At 41.9% G+C, this 17,613-nt stretch overlaps 1 protein-coding gene and 1 long non-coding RNA gene across 19 annotated transcripts in view; one reads left to right on the top strand and one right to left on the bottom strand.

The window, feature by feature from the left end:
* SPMIP2 (sperm microtubule inner protein 2) overlaps positions 1-17,613 on the top strand; it is a 160,916-nt gene that overhangs the window by 116,784 nt on the left and 26,519 nt on the right. For 14 of the 17 annotated variants that reach the window (XR_009540206.1, XR_009540199.1, XR_009540207.1 and 11 more), the window contains one exon: positions 888-946. Coding sequence is in view for 8 of the 17 variants with exons in the window: in XM_060147522.1 (XP_060003505.1) it covers positions 888-946 (59 nt within the window). In the remaining 9 variants the exon portion in view is untranslated. Of the gene's footprint in view, positions 1-887; positions 947-5,175; positions 5,327-12,092; positions 12,588-14,794; positions 15,514-17,613 lie in introns of those variants that run through there. The other 3 variants (XR_009540202.1, XR_009540200.1, XR_009540203.1) reach the window with 3 other exon arrangements.
* The window catches only part of LOC132519618 (uncharacterized), a 28,895-nt gene continuing 16,428 nt past the window's right edge, over positions 5,147-17,613 (bottom strand). The window contains exons 4-5 of one of the 2 annotated variants that reach the window (XR_009540213.1): positions 17,044-17,210; positions 5,147-5,316 (exon numbers count right to left, since the gene is read on the bottom strand). This is a non-coding gene — a long non-coding RNA (uncharacterized LOC132519618). Of the gene's footprint in view, positions 5,317-11,928; positions 15,454-17,043; positions 17,211-17,613 lie in introns of those variants that run through there. The other variant, XR_009540212.1, reaches the window with a different exon arrangement.

Genomic DNA, 17,613 nt, shown 5'->3' with positions numbered 1-17,613 from the left:
ATAGTGAGAGGCCCGCGCACCGCGATGAAGAGTGGCCCCCGCTTGTCGCAACTAGAGAAAGCCCTCGCACAGAAATGAAGACCCAACACAGCCAAAAATAAATTAATTAATTAATTTAAAAAAAATAGACAAAACTGAAGTACTTTCGATAATCCTTATCACTGTTTCCCAACCCTAGTATGGAAAATCGAGAAATGATTAAGGCCCCAAACCTTTTCAGTATAAATTTGACACCCCCATTTCCCATGTTTATGCATAAAATGTGTCCTCCATTGACAGTTCCTGGGGCAAAGAGGCCAGTTTATAGTCATCTATTCAGTTATGAGAGAGAATTTCTATGCACAGGGAAGGGCACGGGGATATGTTTTCATGTGAGAACGAGTTCTAGACAACCAAATATTTTATCGATGTTCTGTGATGCTTTCTGAAAGGAGCATTCAGAGCTAGACTGCACCACAGGCTGTCTGTCACCCGGCTCTTTCCTGTGCTCTAGCCACCACATTTCCTAATTCTGTGAGGGCCAGGTGAAGTGGAAAGAGCTGAGCTGTTTGAATCTAAATGCTGAATTGTGGTTTTGCATGCCTGCTGGTGTAGACACAGAATCATTAGGAGCTTAGAGATTGGGGATGACACTCTTCTTGGGACCCAGCACCTGTCCTTTGACAGAGAGGGAAGGGAAAGCACAGAGGCTCAGAGTTATTTTACCTCTTATGCCTTTTCCTCTCAGTTCAAAAATCAAAAGACCATCTTCTTTCAACTGAACTTAGCATTTCCTGTTTAATTGCTCAACCTGACCTCCTTTTTGACCAGGAACCCAGACTCTCAGACATGTTTGTGCCCAGTGACATTGGAATCAGGGGACTTAATTCATGTTCTTCCTTTTACAGTATGAAGAGTTCAGTCAAGCTGCTGTTGAGAAACTAAGCCACAGATACCAGAACCCATGGTAAGCACATACTAATACATTTTACATCAATTAATTAATGTGTTTCCTTCCTAAATTAGGAATAGGGTTAATATTTTAACACTTTTTATGTCCTATAGGTTTCTTTGTATAATTATGAATTTTTATTCCTCATAAACAAAATGTTCACTATCTACTAGGTTTTCATTAAGGGGAGGAAAGAGGTGGGGTAAGCATGGTGAGAGCACAGTGGAGAAAAAGGAACCAGCCTGTTAAGAACAGCCACTGGATGGGTCCGGTAGCTTTAACTATGTAAATCTTTTTGTGGAAGAATAAGAATATAATTTTTTTGGTTTAAAAAAAAACCCTTATGAGACTTCCCTGTTGGCACAGTGGTTAAGAATCTGCCTGCCAATGCAGGGAACATGGGTTCGAGCCCTGGTCTGGGAAGATCCCACATGCCACGGAGCAACTAAGCCCGTGTACCATAACTACTGAGCCCACGCGCCACAACTACTGAAACTTGAGCACCTAGAGCCCATGCTCCGCAACAAGAAGCCCACGCGCCGCAACGAAGAGTAGCCTCTGCTCGCCGCATCTAAAGAAAGCCCATGCGCAGCAACAAAGACCCAACGCAGCCACAAACAAATAAAAATAATTTAAAAAGTAAATAAAAAAATAAAAATTTAAAAACCCTCATTTCATGCTGTTGGCCTAGAAACCACCATAACGGGTCATGCTGGTTAATAAACGTAGCCCTACTGAAGTCACAGCATGGCTTGAATTGACACTCTCTTAAAGCAGCTGGTAACCTAAATTAAACATGCCTAGTGCAAGGTATGTTCAATTACGGGAAAAGCAAAACCTAGGCGTGTCATCTAGATGGAACATATAATTCAGATTTCTAAGAAAGGGATCAATCAGCATTGCTCTTAAAGACTGCAGATTCAATAATGTCTTTGTTCTCCTTAGACTTTTGCAGGTCAGGGTTTCTGGAGCCGACTTCACCTCCTTTTTAATCATTGAAGATTCCCGTTATTAGCATGGACAAAATTAGTGGCTTTTAGTCTGTTTCTGCTATATCACCACAACATAAGCTGCACCAAAAAGAGACAAGACCATAAACCCCATGTCAAATGTGTATTAGTTACTACGATACGATCCAGGACAACAAAAGATATCATTGCACAATTCCTGCAACTTACAAAGCATGTCCTATGTTTAAAGCCATGGAGAAATAGTTACAATTATAGCATGCAAAGCACATGTTCTCATTTAAATATTCCACTTCATTTGTTCAAATAACATTGCAAGCACCTATTTACAAATACCCTATCAAATATTTCTAAGCAAAAACAACAAAAATAATGAAAGGCCATTGAAAATCACAGTAACTTCAACAAGCATTGGTGATACAAGTGTGAACATCTGCTCGACTTATTTAAGCATAAAAAACTTGTTGGAAAGAATCTGAGGAATATTGACACTTTGAGCATTTTCCTTGGATGAAAGAATGTTGGCTACATTCACTTGTAGGGAATATGACATGGATTGTACCAAGTCATGACGATGCAAAATGTTTATGAGAAAGACCTTGTACCGAGGGAGTTGTGGATTCAGTTGGGAAACTGTAGATAAATATATAGATCAAAATTATGAAACCAAGCTGCATATGGTGAGTACTAAATTCCTAATGAAGATAATTATAATTAGAAAATTATAACTAGAAAAGTTTTAAAAATTTAAATGTAATTAGAAAATGATAAGTAGAAAAGTTTAAAAAATTAAATACAATTAGAAAAGTTACAAATTTTTAAATATAAAAAATTTAAATATAAAGTTAAAAATCAGATTTGCCCACAGCCTCTGGCTCGGGTCCTGTTTCTAACTAGTCAGGTGCCAGTAACCTGAACGCTGCCCTCTCGAGACTAAGCACAGCTGCTGCTTGAAAGCCTTCCAGGCCCCACCTTCAGGCTGGGGAGAGGATCTGGAAGAGAATGCTGACTCTGGCAGGCCCAGGTGTGCCCACCTGCTTGCGTTCTCTCAGCTGGACCGAGGGCCATCTCCATCCTGGGCAAGTTTCGTGCTTAGCCTCCCCGACCGTTTTCATGTTCTGTCCTCTCAGTCAACTGCATTCACTCTATAAATCTAGCGCCTCCTGTGTTCAAAGCACTGCTAGATCCTGCAGCCACAGTGCTGAACAAGACAAGCCCGGTATATGCCCTTCTTGGAATTTGTATTCTAGGGAAGGGGAGAGACATTGAACAACTATGTCATACTGTCTTTCATGCTTTTAAATAATTTTTTAAATGACAGATATAATGCATGCTTATGGCAACAAATAAAACAATATAGTGGTATATTAAAGAAAAGTTAATATCCTGCCCTATTCCGTCCAGTTCATGATAAAACATTTCATTACAAAGAGTGTTTATGGGATGGAAAGAGAAGGTTTTACCAGGGACATCGACCTGGACTGAAGGTCAGAGAAGCGTTCACCCAAGAAGTAATTATTAAGTTGGCTTGGGAAGGTGAATATAAGATCATTCCTGGCCCAGGGAACGGCCTGAACAGGGCTCAGAGGATGGAAAGAATGTATCTGGTTAGGACCAGGGTGGCAATGGGAGGGGAGCAAGATGAAGGTGAGATTTTGTAGAACCTTGTGGCCAGGTTAGAAGGTTTGAATTTTAACCTGAGAACAAAGAGAATTCATTGGAAGATTTAAAATAGAAAGCAACGTAATCCAATTTCTTTAAAAAGATCCCTTGGAATGTTGGAGTGCTGTGTGGAGAAAACAATTGAAAAGTGACAAGACAGTTGTAGGAAGCTGAGCCAGGAGACAGTTTCGTTGTCAACAGGTCCCTCTTGAGTTTTCAGTGTGCTTTGTAAGCAATCCAGAATAAATTGTGATGATGGAGTCTGTGAGAAGGGAAGGATTTGAGCTGAGCTTTCAAAGACATGCAGGCTTTAAATAAAGAGAAAGGAGATGATGTTTGCTGTGACGATGGGGAGCAGGAACGTACTCGGCGATGGGATGCAGTAGATTTCAGCATAGCGTAATTGTGCAGGTGAAGGAATTGAGCCTCGGAGGCTAAGGTGCATGAACACACAGAGCTGATATATCGGTCCAGCTTGACTGACGCTGTGGGTCTGGGTTGGGACCTGGGCTTGGACCTTTTCCAAGGGCTCTCCAAGCCCTTGATTCTGATGATTAGCCAGGGCTGAGCACCACTCATGAGGACCGAGAGAGGAAGGGGAGGAGCCTGGGGGGCCGGGGCGCCCACACAGAGGACAAGGTGAGTGAAGGACCGCAGAGCCTCAGAGGCAGGACCCTGAGGACAGCAGGAGGCTGGAAAAGCCAGCAAAGAATTCAGAGGAGGGTTCCATACGAGGAAATGGAAATCCCAGAAAACAATAACAGACAAATATTTGGAAGTTATCAGCGGTCTCAGAAAAAGCACTGGAGGAAGACGAGGATGAGTTGAGTCAATACAACCAACACTAAAGAATTTTTGTCCATTGACTTAATAGAGGCAAGAGTCCACCTTGTTTTCGAGACCAGAAGTCCAGTCAAAGACAATGACAGGATTTCCTCCATTCTGGGGCATACTTTTAAAATTTAACTTTCTTGAAATCAGGATGTGTTTTATAATAATTGTTTATAGATGTAGGGCCTCTTTTTCTCTTCCCATGTAAAGCTGTTATTAAATCAGTGGTGTGTTCTCCTGTTTATTGCATCTTAAAGACCAGTAAAGATATACTTCAACAGACTTGAGATGAAGACCTTAATTAATAAACAGGGTCCTTGCTGTCAAGTAGCTGACAGACTCTCAAGACAGAGAGATGTAAACAGATTTCAATGCAATATCCATTGATGGAGAATGATTGCAGTCACTGGGTGTGGGTTTTCTTCTGAATTAAAGGAAACATTCTCTTGCTTTAAATACAGAAGTTTCTCTAGACACGTGACCTGATGATTAACTCATTTTTACGCGGTCTCTTCTGTTTGCAGTTGGGTGTTTTCCAATATATACAAACAGTATGCTTAATTTCAATAAGAAGAATAAAAAGCACAGATAGGAGATGGGAGAACAGTTTACAGTCAAATTAAAAGAGTCAAATTATAAGAGAACGCACTGCAGATAGTGAATGGGCAGGGCTTTTTGTTTTGTTTAAGGAGTAAGTGAAATCTGTAGAAGTTACACATTATTGAAAATTGTGGGGCATGGAAGTATCTTGCTTTCCTTTTCTCTTCCTTACGTTTAACACAGAGCGTGGCATACACGGGTACTCAGTACATGTTTGCTGAATCGGTGTAAAAGACAGATCCCAGTTCTTCTTGTACTCCGAATGGCACAGATTGGTATAGCTCAGGCTGGAAAAGCTGGATAACTTCAAGTCATGAGGACTTCCTGAGAGAGATGAAATGTAAGCTGGATTTAGAAGGAGCATTTTAGGAAAATCGATGGCTGCCTACCTGGGTAACCTTGTTATCCATGCAAATGAAAGTCTTGCTGAGATTATAAAATCAACAATCATTCGCAGGCAAACCTCCTTCCAGAAAGGAGCTGCCGATATGACTCTGCCCTAATGTCACTACAAAGTTGCCTCTTTGCCACTCATTTGCCGATGTATAGATTTGTCTTGGGACTAACGTCTTAAGGACTGGTTCAGGTTCCCATGGACAGCCATTGTCAGTAGATGGTGGGGGTCAGGGTGTGGGTGTCAAGGAGGCTGCAGATTCTAAGGTGACAGTGATCAGACTAGGTGTCAGCCGTGCAGAGGAGAGCACTACGAGTTTTAAAAATCAGAATGAACTACAGCCTCCCCTGACTTTTCATTGACTTGGGGATCACAGCTCTTTTCAGAGTGTTGGCTCTCCTAGTCTGCTTTCTTGTTTTCTGCCTTTTCATAATCAAGTGGTTTGTTAGCCAGTTCCTATCCTCAGGAGGTGCACAGCACGGCACAGTCTAAAGAGTGTGAATTGAGAATCAAGACAGCTGGTTTCACTAGGAATTTATCCTCCAGGAAAATAATGAAGGAGGTAAAGAAAGGTTTACCTAGAAAGGAGTCCCCAAAGTGTTTGCAGTAATACAAATTCAGAAATAACCTAATATCTCCCAAATAAGGGAGTGTAAGCAGTGATGAAGTGGGATCTATAGTGGTTAAGAGATGTGGTACATATATACAATAGAATATAACTCAGCCATAAAAAAAGAATGAAATAATGCCATTTGAAGCAACGTGGGTGAACCTAGAGATTATTATACTAAGTGAATTAAGCCAGACAAAGACAAATATCCTATGATATCACTTATATGTGGGATCTAAAAAAAATGATACAAACGAACTTATATACAAAACAGAAATAGACTCACAAACACAGAAAACAAACTTATGGTTACCAAAGGGGGAAGTGGGGGAGGGATATATTAGTAGGTTAGGATTAACAGATACACACTACTATATATACAATAGAAAACCAACAGGAACCGACTCTACAGCACAGGGAACTATACTCAATATTATGTAATAACCTATAAGGGAAAAGAATCTGGAAAAGAATATAAATATATATGTATACATACATATATGTATAAAACTGTGCTGTACACCTGAAACTAACATGATATTATAAATCAACCATACCTCAATAATAAATAAATAAATACGAATATTAAACAAACAAACAAATATAGTTGATAAAGAAAAAAAAGTGCAAGGCTCTGAAGCAGACTTCCCGCATTCAAGTCCCCACTTTACCACCTGGTAGCTGTGACACCTTGGATGAGTTACTTAAAGGATTTATGCCTCAGGTTCCCAATCTGTAAAATGATTAGAATCTACTCCGCCTGGTTGTTGTACAGATGTGTTGTTACACATACAGCACTTAGAACAGCACTTGGTACAAACTAAGTGCTCAGTAAATAGTGTGACCATATATTTTATCACCCAAAATAGGACACTTTTGAGAGTGAAACAGGAAGCTAATGGAACTGATCACTTGGACAAGAGGCTAACCTGAAGGTATCTTGACCAAATCAGGCCACTCTGTTAATAAACATTATCAATTAGTTAAATAAATGAAGTACATTGAAATAATGTAACAAAATGCATTTATTACAATTCCTATTATATTGTTAGCAAAAAAATCAGTATAGAGATTCAGTATAGGAGAGAAATTTCATGCTATGTAGTTGAGTTAATCTTACAAAAGTAGAACAAAAAGTCCAAGAGACAGAAAAGAAGAAAGTGAAAAATAGTAAAGTAAGAAATCAATTAAAATTAAATTAGTCTAATATCTGACTAATAGGAGACCTCAGAAGAGATCAGAGAAAACAGAAGAAAGAAAATCAATGAGAAAATTTCTCAGAAGGGAATAACATGAATTTCCAGGTTGGAAGTCTCCACCAAAGCAAAATGACCACAACAACAAAACAACTGTGTCAAGGCATGTCACTGTGAAATCTCACTGCTGGGATGAAGCCTACTGTTAAGCCCTCCAGAGGAAAACTAGGACATATATAAAGGATCCAGAGTCAATAAGGCATCACACTTCCTGACAGCAATACTGGGCTCTGGAAGACACTTGCCAATGACCTCCCTGTCTGCCAGAAAGTGACTTTCAACCCGGAATTCTATACCCAACCCAACTATCAAGTGGGAAGGTTGAAAAGAGACATTTTCATGTATGTATGTACTCAAAAAAATGCATTTTTTCCTAAGAAGCAACTGGAGAATATTATCTAGCAAGACAATAGGGGGAAATCCGGGAAAGAGAAAGGAATATGATCCAAGAAACAAGAGAACTAACAAAGGTGACAGGCAAAGGGGATTCCCAAAATGGTAATGGAGAGAAGCAGGAATGTGGCTGTACAGGGGCCCAGGGGAGGAACAGGGCAAGTGGGATCTCTCCAGGGGGCATTTACTGTGTACAGATATTGGGTGAAGTTCCAGAAGAAGCAAATGAGCTAAAAGTGGGTACTTTGGAGAAGAGAATGTTGGGACAGGGAGCAGGGAGAGACAGGGAGTATTTTTAATTATAAGCATTTTAGTACTATTTATTTATTTATTATTTACATATTTTGTTGAAGTATAGTTGCTGTACAATATTATATGTTACAGGTGTACTTATATAGAGTAATCTTCACAGTATTCACTTTAGTACTAGTTATATGTACATGTACCTAAATGATTGCATTAAAATGGAAAAAAATTATTACTGCATTATGTACGAGCATTTTATCTTGATAAAATTGAAAATTAATTATAAAGTGGGAGAAATGGAAACTCAGTCAACTAGAGTTTTAGTAGTTAGGGTCCTAAGTTGAAAATATTTCTAAAACTAGGGCTTTCAGTACTAAAGAAATAAGCACTGACCTGAATAAACTGGGCTTTCTGTTTATTCAGAAAGGTAGAAGGTGTAACTGTATTGGGCATTAGTTAAGGGTTGTGTAGAAAATTGCCTGTTTTATTTCATAATGAAATACTGCCAAAGCCAGTTGTTGAACTAGCACAGACTTAATGACAGCCACTATTTAAAAATATACCGGTACATAAATGCCTGCTTTTTTCTTGGAGTTGTTTTCCTCAAAACGTCCATAAATCTTGACAACTTTCTATTTTTAAGGCCGTTGGTGACTGGCACTTTGGGGGGATTTCAGTGAACCTTAAGGAGCAAAATGTTACAATTTTTTCAGAAATTTATTTTATTGAAGTATAGTTGATTTAGAATGTTGTGGTAGTTTCTGCTGTACAGCAAAGTGATTCAGTTATACACATATGTACATTCTTTTTCATATTCTTTTCTATTATGTTTTATCACAGGGTATTGAATATAGTTCCCTGTGCTGTAGAGTAGGACCTTGTTGTTTATCCATTCTCTATACAATAGTTTACAACTGCTAACCCCAAACTCCCAGGCCATCCCTCCCCTACCTACCTCCCTCTTGGCAAACAGAAGTCCATTCTCTATGTCTGTGAGTCTGTTTCTGTTTTGTAGATAAGTTCGTTTGTGTCATATTTTATTATTTATTATTATTTTTGGTATGTGGCCTCTCACCGTTGTGGCCTCTCCCGTTGTGGAGCACAGGCTCCGGATGCGCAGGCTCAGCGGCCATGGCTCATGGGCCCAGCCGCTCCGCGGCATGTGGGACCTTCCTGGACCAGGGCACGAACCCATGTCCCCTGCTTCGGCAGGAGGACTCTCAACCACTGCGCCACCAGGGAAGCCCTGTGTCATATTTTAGATTCCACATATAAGTGATATCATATGGTATTTGTCTTTCTCTGTCTGACTTACTTCACTTAGTATGATAATCTCTGCAATTGGCGTAATTGCTGCAAATGGCATTATATCACTCTTTTTAATGGCTGGGTAGTATTCCATTGTATTTTTTGAGATCATCAGCACCTGTTCCTCCTTTTGGCTAGTTACCTAAAAGCTGCCTTTGTACTTCCTCCCCTGGACCCACCCACCCCCAGCCTCCTTCCCCAGCCACCTCTCCATCATTGTAGTGTCGGGCGAGGGCTCTCAGGAAGCTCAGGTGCAGTAGGGTCAGCGCAGAGCTCCCGTGCTGGTCACTGTTGCGGTGCCACACAGATAGCGGAGGCCCATTTATTCTTTCAGTAAATATCCAACTGCCAGCTGCATGCCAGGCACCGTGCTAGGCCCAGGGATTCAGGAGTGAACAAGGCAGATAATTCCTGCCTTCCTCATATTCCATCAGGAGAGACAGGACAGAAACAGCCTAATGTCTGACTGATCGTTCGTTGTAGGAGGTACCACATGGAGACACACAGGCTGCGCGTAAATGTTTCTTGTTGATTGAGTAGATATTCCTCATCCCAGGATGGAGCATTTATAGCAGAAGGATACGATGCAGCTGTTATTGAAAGGAAAGCCAGGGAAAGAAGAGTCAGTGCTGTTATTCTTGAGAAGAAAACTTCCTGGGCGATCACTTGATGTCCAGGTGGGGAAAATTCAGTTCATGTCAGAACGGGGCCCTTCGCGGCAAAGTACCCTCTGTGGAACTTCCGAAAACTACCGAAGCCTGAAGTGTGTAAGAAAGAGGCACTCGCAATTCACTGGCCTATGATCTTCCCTTTCTCAGCATTTCGGATGTCAGAACGGTAGCTCTTAGGGCCCGTTTCAGGAGACGGGGTCTCCGAAAGAACAGCTGCTGGTCCTAAAGGAATAGGTTATGGTCTTGAAATCCAAGCACGGCCTGCAATCCAATACAGATGTTAGGCCCAGGCAAAGACAAAAAGACTGCAGAAAAACAAGGACAAGATGTGTTACAGGTGTTTGGAATGTTTTATTTCGCTATCTTAGATTCAGTTTTTCAAAGCCATAAACATGCCCCAACCGTGGTCGTTTTGAACATGCTTATATTACTGTTTTTGCTGAAACTCGGTCCTTGTCTTCTCTGAAGAAAGAGTTCAGCAAAGACACCAAGATTGCAAAGCAGGCCCAGCATTTATTAGAAGCACAGTACGTGTGGGAGCGCACAGGGACAAACTTGCAGAGTGAGGTGCACCTCATAGGGGCAGCTTAGGTTGTTAATATGGGGTTTAGATGAGGGTGACTCCCCTTTCCTTCCCCTATGATCACATCATCTGCAATTCCTTATTTGGGCTTCCACCAGGCACCGTTTTGAATCTTTCCCGTGAGCGTCCAAGTGAAACCCATGGGGGGAGGGGGTCAAAACCGCAATGCTAATGGTATTATAATGATATTACAACGCAGCCCAGATTACTAGAGGATGACTTGGGACCCCTTCTGCGCATGTGTCAGGCTGGGAAGTCCTCTTGACCACAAGAATGAGGAGACTGCGGTGGGCTGCTTTGTCTTTCACCCAATCAGGGCGTGTCGTTCCTGTTGATAGTTTATCTCAAAGGGTCAGCATGAAACTGGCTGCAGCAGGTTAACCCGAGGCCCCTGTATCTCTTACCTCATTACCAACATCTATGGAAGCGGTTTACAAAAGATCAGTGATGTCATGTGGCCTCCATCTGTCCACATGACCAGATGAAGCGAAGAACAATAACCACACAGTCCATTTGATGTGCACTATTTACCATTCTCTCTGCTTTTCACTATTTCTTTCACTTGTTCTTTTAAGCCTGCTCATAATGCCAGGTTTTCTGCAGCTGACAGAGTTGGGCAGAATTCCTCCATCTTGTGAAACGTAGATGCTCTCGGACCTCAGTTCGCGGTAAAAGGGGAAACAGTAACACCTGTCTCGTGGGGCTGTCTTGAGGATGAAGTGTGAGCGTGTAAGGCATCCGGAATGGATCTGACACACAGGAGGGTAGCTTCTTTCCCCAGTTTAAGGAAGTCTCAAAATGACTGTAGGATTCGCCACCACGTGTATAGAATATGCTGCAGTGGTCACATCATGTTTTATGCTCTGAGGGTACAGAGGTCAGACGGTAGCGTTCAGCGGCGTTGGGAGTTTACGAGGATGCTATCCATCACTTTCAAAGGTGGCCTCGTCCTTATAATATGATCCTCAAGAGGATACTGGGTTTAGCCTCTATTATTCTAATTCTGTGTCCAATAGTATCTCTTCTGTTCTTTATTCCATCCAAACTGTGAACAAGTGTGGCCCCGAGGAACGAAGACACAGTTCCTGCCCCCAGAAAGCTTATCGAGTAGCTGGGGGAAAGAGACACCTAAATGAATAATCATACTAGAGTATATTTGGATGCAGTGATAGAAATATTAAACTGTGCCTGGCACCATGCTTTGTGTTTTAGATACTTACTTAAAGTGTAACAACTAAGTGCAATGCCTGTTACAATAGGAGTATTCTAGTGGGTGTCATGGAAACAGATGTCGGGGAATCTAAACTTTGGGGCGACATCAGGAAGGCTCCATAAGGTCCCCTGAGCTTGAAGGATGGGTGGAAGTTGGCTTCTAGGACAGTTATATTAATTAATTAATTTTGTTTCCATTAAAACTCCCGTATTTGTTTTCTTTTAAAAAATATACTTATCTTTCTTGTTTTACACTATGCTTTATTGTTTTATTGACGTATAGTTGATATACAGTATTACATTAGTTTCAGGTGTATAGCAAAGTAATTCAAAATTTTATTGATTATACTCCATTTAAAGTTATTACAAGATAATGGCTGAATTTCCCTGTGCTGTACAATACATCCTTGTTGCTTATCTATTTTAGATAATACTGCTATATTTAGATTCCAAGATGTTATCACGAGATGGAACTTCACAGATCCAGACAAACTACTTTGGAGCGCATAACCATATATTTGACAAAACCTTCTCATTTCTAGCCTGTACGGCAAAGTAGAAAGATGGCCGAGTTTAAACAGAACACAGCGGCTGTTTTCTGTCTCGCAGCCTAAAGGCTAACGCATTAAAATTCAAAGAAGAATTACATGGCGGGTGGCAGAACAAATGTTTTCTTCCCTAAGGCCTTCGAGACAGATTCTCCCAGAATCGGAGTCCCTCTTTACAGCTGTTCAGTAAGACACGATTCAGGCATCACCTCCTCCTCCAAATCCGCCACCACACAAAGCCAGCCCTTCCTCTGGCTTAGACACACAGGGCGACGAGAGAAACAGGAGAGCACTGCTGACGCCACGCTTGGTTTGGCTTTGAAACCATGTGCGTGTCTCACCTTACGTAAGACATACAAGACGTGCACCTCATATCTGAGTTCTTATTTATAAAATAAATGTATTTAAATATAAAATGAAAAACAAAAAACCCTAAATATGTACCCAGTTGATGGTTTAACCCACAGGGAGGAAATATTCCCAGGGATCGTAAAGCACAGTGATTTGAGTACAAATCTAAGGACAGAAAGAGCTGCAGAAAGCTTGGTGGGCGTGTTAACTGTGCGAGTCTGACTCTGCTGTGCGCGTGTCGTGTGTGAAAGCAAATGGACAGCAACGTGGGGTTCTTATTCAATCATTCCTGCTGTGGTTGAGGCCAGGATTCTTGGAGTGGGAAAGAGGAAAGACAGATGTTAAGATAAAGCAAACCCTGAATTTGATTGGGATTATATATGTACACATATGTATGATGCTGGATGTTTACGTACACCTGGTTCATAGTTCGACTCACTGTAAAGGTCTAGATGTAGAAATCAACTCAGTAGCCGTGAGCTCCCCTAGTGCTCAGATTCTGCTCTTCAAGCACCTTTTCCACTAAAAGGAACCAGAGCTTCTCGGATCTGGAGAGGAAATGGAAAACATGAGCCTGGTACATCATGCCGTACCAGATAAGGGAGCTCTCCAGGACTGCCGCAGTCCTGTCTGAGGGACTTGCAAGCCAAGCTTGCAGAGACTCCCACTGGCCAAACATAGGACAACTTGAGGGAAAGGTAATAACTGCAGTGGATTAATATACATCACACCTTCATACATACAGACGTGAACATCCGTGAGTTCACAGTGTCAGTTAAAAAGCCTCAACAAACTGATCGCATTGGAGGATTCCAATGAACCAACCTATTATTTTGAAAACGAGTAAATAAACGAAAAGGATCAAATATTAATTCTGCCTTTCTAATACAAACTGTACCACTGCAAACCAAAGAGAAGATGAAACAACTTAAAAAAAAGAAAGAAAAAAGGAATCTAGCTAATACATAAAGAAGTAACAACAGAATTAGGCTATCACCACTTTGCAAACTCAAGTGAATGAATCTAGATATTGATCATGAGCGACTGCCAAACCCACAAAAAGACAAACGATCTGATATTGTATATACGTCTTGATGGAAGGGCACACAACTACCTGGAAAGTTATTATGGACTGACTTGTTCACTCCCGAAATTCCTGTGTTGAAGTCCTAACCCCCCAGTACCTCAGAATGTGACTGCATTTGGAGAAAGTGTCTTCAAAGAGGTGATTAAATTAAAATGAGGCCATTAGGTTGGCCCTAATCCAATCTGACTGGTGTCTTTATAAGAAGAGGAGGTTTGAACACAGACACACACAGAGAAAAGACCATGTGAAGACACAGGGAGAAGACAGCCGTCCACACACCAAGGAGAGCGGCCTCGGGAGAAACCAGCCCTGCTGACCCCTAGATCTCGGACTTCCAGCCTCTGTAATGGTGGATGCTACATTTCCGCTCTTCAGCCGCCTGTCTGCAGCACTGTGTGATGGCAACCCTAGCAAACTAACGCGGTGGTCTTGCCCCCAAAACCCAGCCTGACTTAGATCAAGCCTCTAAATCCAACCAACACTGTACAGGAAATAAGATGATGGCGGAAAATGTTAAATGACGACTTGGAGAGGTCAGATGTGGGAAATTTCATAGGACAAATGGAAACACCATCTTTATAGAAATTGTGTTTCTTCAACAAATAATGAGAAGGAGAAAGACGAGGAAGAGGAGGGGGAGGTAGAGGAGAATAGAGATGGAGAGAACCTATGAACTAAAGGAAACGTGAAAGCCTTAAGCAATTACAGGTGTGAAGCTTACATGTCTTCTGTTTCTAACAAACAGGCTGATAAAAAAGTCATAACATTGATGAGCTAGCCAGAATCTTGAATGCTGAATATTTGGTGAAAGTATTAAAATTTTAGGAGAAATAATGGCATTGTGATGATGTTAGCAAAAAGAGTTTTTATATCTTTGAGAGTCGATGTCTTGGCGGAGGGAGGATTAGTAAGATAGAGATTCAATAAGACTGGCTATAAATTGATAGCGTTTGAAGATGGTGATGGGTCCTTGAGGCTCTTTTAACCATTTTGTCTAATTTTCTATATCCTTGGATTCCAAAGGAACTAAGATGAAATTCTATCAACTTTATCCTTAGTTAATGAAGGTCAGGCTTCACCATCTGGATAGATAAGCATGTCCAAGACTAAATTGAGTCAATACTGTTATATTCTCCCTACCAGCCTTCCCCAGGATTGCTGCCACACAGCTGAAGCACATGTTGCTGCCCTTTCTTCCCCTTGTGGTTTTCTGATCTGGATGCAAAAAAAAACAAGTGTCACCCAGGAAGCACCAGCATGGAGAGACGCCCCGTGCTGCTGAAACTGGCAGGACTTCCTGGATGTCCTACAGAAAATCGCCCACATCTCCAGCAACATCAGGAATTCCATTCAACATTCCTCACAGGTGACCCCAGACAGTCTAACACGCTGCATTGCTGAAAGCTTTTGGACAGCTGCCTCTGAGTGAGCACAAGTGATAGTCATTTCATATAAATCATTTAAAATACTGAACGAAAATCAGTAAACTCCTCTGTGTAGGTCCACGTTGTGGAACAACTCTTGGCAACATGAACCTTGTGGAGTGTGTTATTAGGCACAGGAAGACAGCATGTTTGATTTTGACGGCATGGCCCGGGTGACTGGAAGCCCAGCTGACATCCACAAGTGCAACCAGCCGTGAGCTCCACATTCTGGAGCTCGGGGAAGACAAGCTGGCAAAGCAATGAAGAAGTGTTTGTCCGCTGAGGGTCATGCAAGACCTCTCTTGTTCCAATAAATTCTTTACTCCAGCCAAGTGGTAGGATATTTAACAAGTCTTTCAAATAAAGCGGTTGTGTTTCCTATGGAGTAAAAGCAATAAATCAAATCAAAATAATCACAATTTGAGGTCTGAAGCATATGGTGTGTGTAATTTTACAGAACTGCACAAGCCTTAGATGCTCTCCTCCTTGAAGAGAGCCCAAGAGAGTGGGTTTTTTTCTACTTAAAGGAAAAATAAATATTCTTACATTTAGTTATCTCTTTCTGTCTTTTAAAAATAGCATTCAAGCAATGTTCTTATGTCTGAAATAGTTAATGGTGGACGGTGGCAATTTGGGGATGCATCTCTTGTGTTTTCCCCAACACTTCTTTGGGGAGCAATTTCATTTTCATCCTTGAGGTGGTATGTTTCATGCTAATGTGAATCACACAGTTTTGTTTATAAATATAAATAATTCTATCTACTTTGCAAAATAGTTTGTGCCCATAGATATGCAGACCCATTTAATAAGTTTGTTTTCGAATTGTTAACGGTGTAAAACTGATCGTAGGCATTTTTGTTATTTGGGCAAGGAGAGAACTACTAAACAAGATTGAAGATTCAAACAGGCATAAAAATGTTCTTCTGGGCTTCCCTGGTGGCACAGTGGTTGAGAGTCCGCCTGCCGATGCAGGGGACGCGGGTTCGTGCCCCGGTCCGGGAAGATCCCACATGCCGCGGAGCGGCTGGGCCCGTGAGCCGTGGCCGCTGAGCCTGCGCGTCCGGAGCCTGTGCTCCGCAACGGGAGAGGCCACAGCGGTGAGAGGCTCGCGTACCGCAAAAAAAAAAAAAAAAATGTTCTTCTGCATTTCATCATGAATGATTAACATTGGAAGTGCATTGCAATCAAATAACTTCTTAGTAGCTGTTGACAGGTACAGAGGTAAATAAGCAATTGTGGATTCATGCACTGATGTTTTGGTCCCGTGCCATGTGTCTATCTTACATATGCTGTTAGCCTTCTGCGTGGTCTCCAGGGACCTGGGACACGGATGAACACATACTAATCTCTGTTCAAAAAACTCGGGTTCAGACTCTTGTTGTCTGAAGACTTGACCAGTCATGCAGGCGGCTTCTGCATCTTTGAGGCTGTACATCTCCACACATTGTCCTAATCACTCAGTTACATTTAACCTTGGACCTTTATTGTAAACTGGTTATCACTCAGAGGTAGAACCTTGATTTTCCCAGCATCTTGAAGACTGCACATTACAGAAGGAAGGTCAGCATCTTGTAGACAAGTCTTTATAGGCAGCTTTGGGTATGAATTACTAAGAATTAGCTTTTCTTTTTTTTTTTTTTGCTGTATGCGGGCTTCTCACTGTTGCGGCCTCTCCCGTTGCGGAGCACAGGCTCCGGACGCGCAGGCTCAGCGGCCATGGCTCACGGGCCCAGCCGCTCCACGGCATGTAGGATCTTCCTGGACCGGGGCACGAACCCGTGTCCCCTGCATCGGCAGGCGGACTCGCAACCACTGCGCCACCAGAGAAGCCCAAGAATTAGCTTTTTAAATAAGTCTCTTTCTCTTTCCACTCAACAAGAATCTCTTGGGCAACAAACAACCTAGGATAAATTCCAGTTGCATTAAAACTTATATTTTAAAAATTGCTAAATATAGTCGTGCACTCACTTTGTCCAAACATGAACCATCAAGATAATTTCATGCTTTTTAATCATCTCCATGACAGCTGCTGATCCAGGATCCAGTCATTGTTACCCGAGGATTAAGACGGTGTCTTTTGAAAGTGAGATGCAACGTCCTCACGCATGATTCTCTAGGGCATCACGTATGATTCTCTAGGGCAGGGAGAGAAGGAAGGTCAATGGGTAAGAAATGAGGTCTGACGTAACTGAATGATGACACAGCTAACACCGACCTGCAGCCGCCCCAGTCTCCCCAGGTCCGCCTCTGTGGCCCCGCCCCTCCAAGATAAGTTCTCTTGAGAAGGCTCCGGGGATGATGCTTTATACGACCTCTCCCGACTGTGTGCTCGGGAGGAACCCTGGTCTCTGGCTGTTGTCTGTCTCTGAAATCATTGGACATATGTGGCTGCCAGTGTCAGCAGTAACACCCACTCCATCAATGCAGAAGGCCAGTTCAGAAGAGAAAAACAGTTTTAAGCATCATGAAAGCCCTAATTGTATCCTTGGCGGATTCTGACTTTAGGTGTGGACTATACCGTAAATGCAGAGATCTTTA

The sequence above is a fragment of the Lagenorhynchus albirostris genome, chromosome 4, assembly GCF_949774975.1.
Source record: "Lagenorhynchus albirostris chromosome 4, mLagAlb1.1, whole genome shotgun sequence".
NCBI lineage: Eukaryota > Metazoa > Chordata > Mammalia > Artiodactyla > Delphinidae > Lagenorhynchus > Lagenorhynchus albirostris.
The sequence above is the reverse complement of the archived record's forward strand: the minus strand, read 5'-3'. Positions and strand labels throughout refer to the sequence as shown.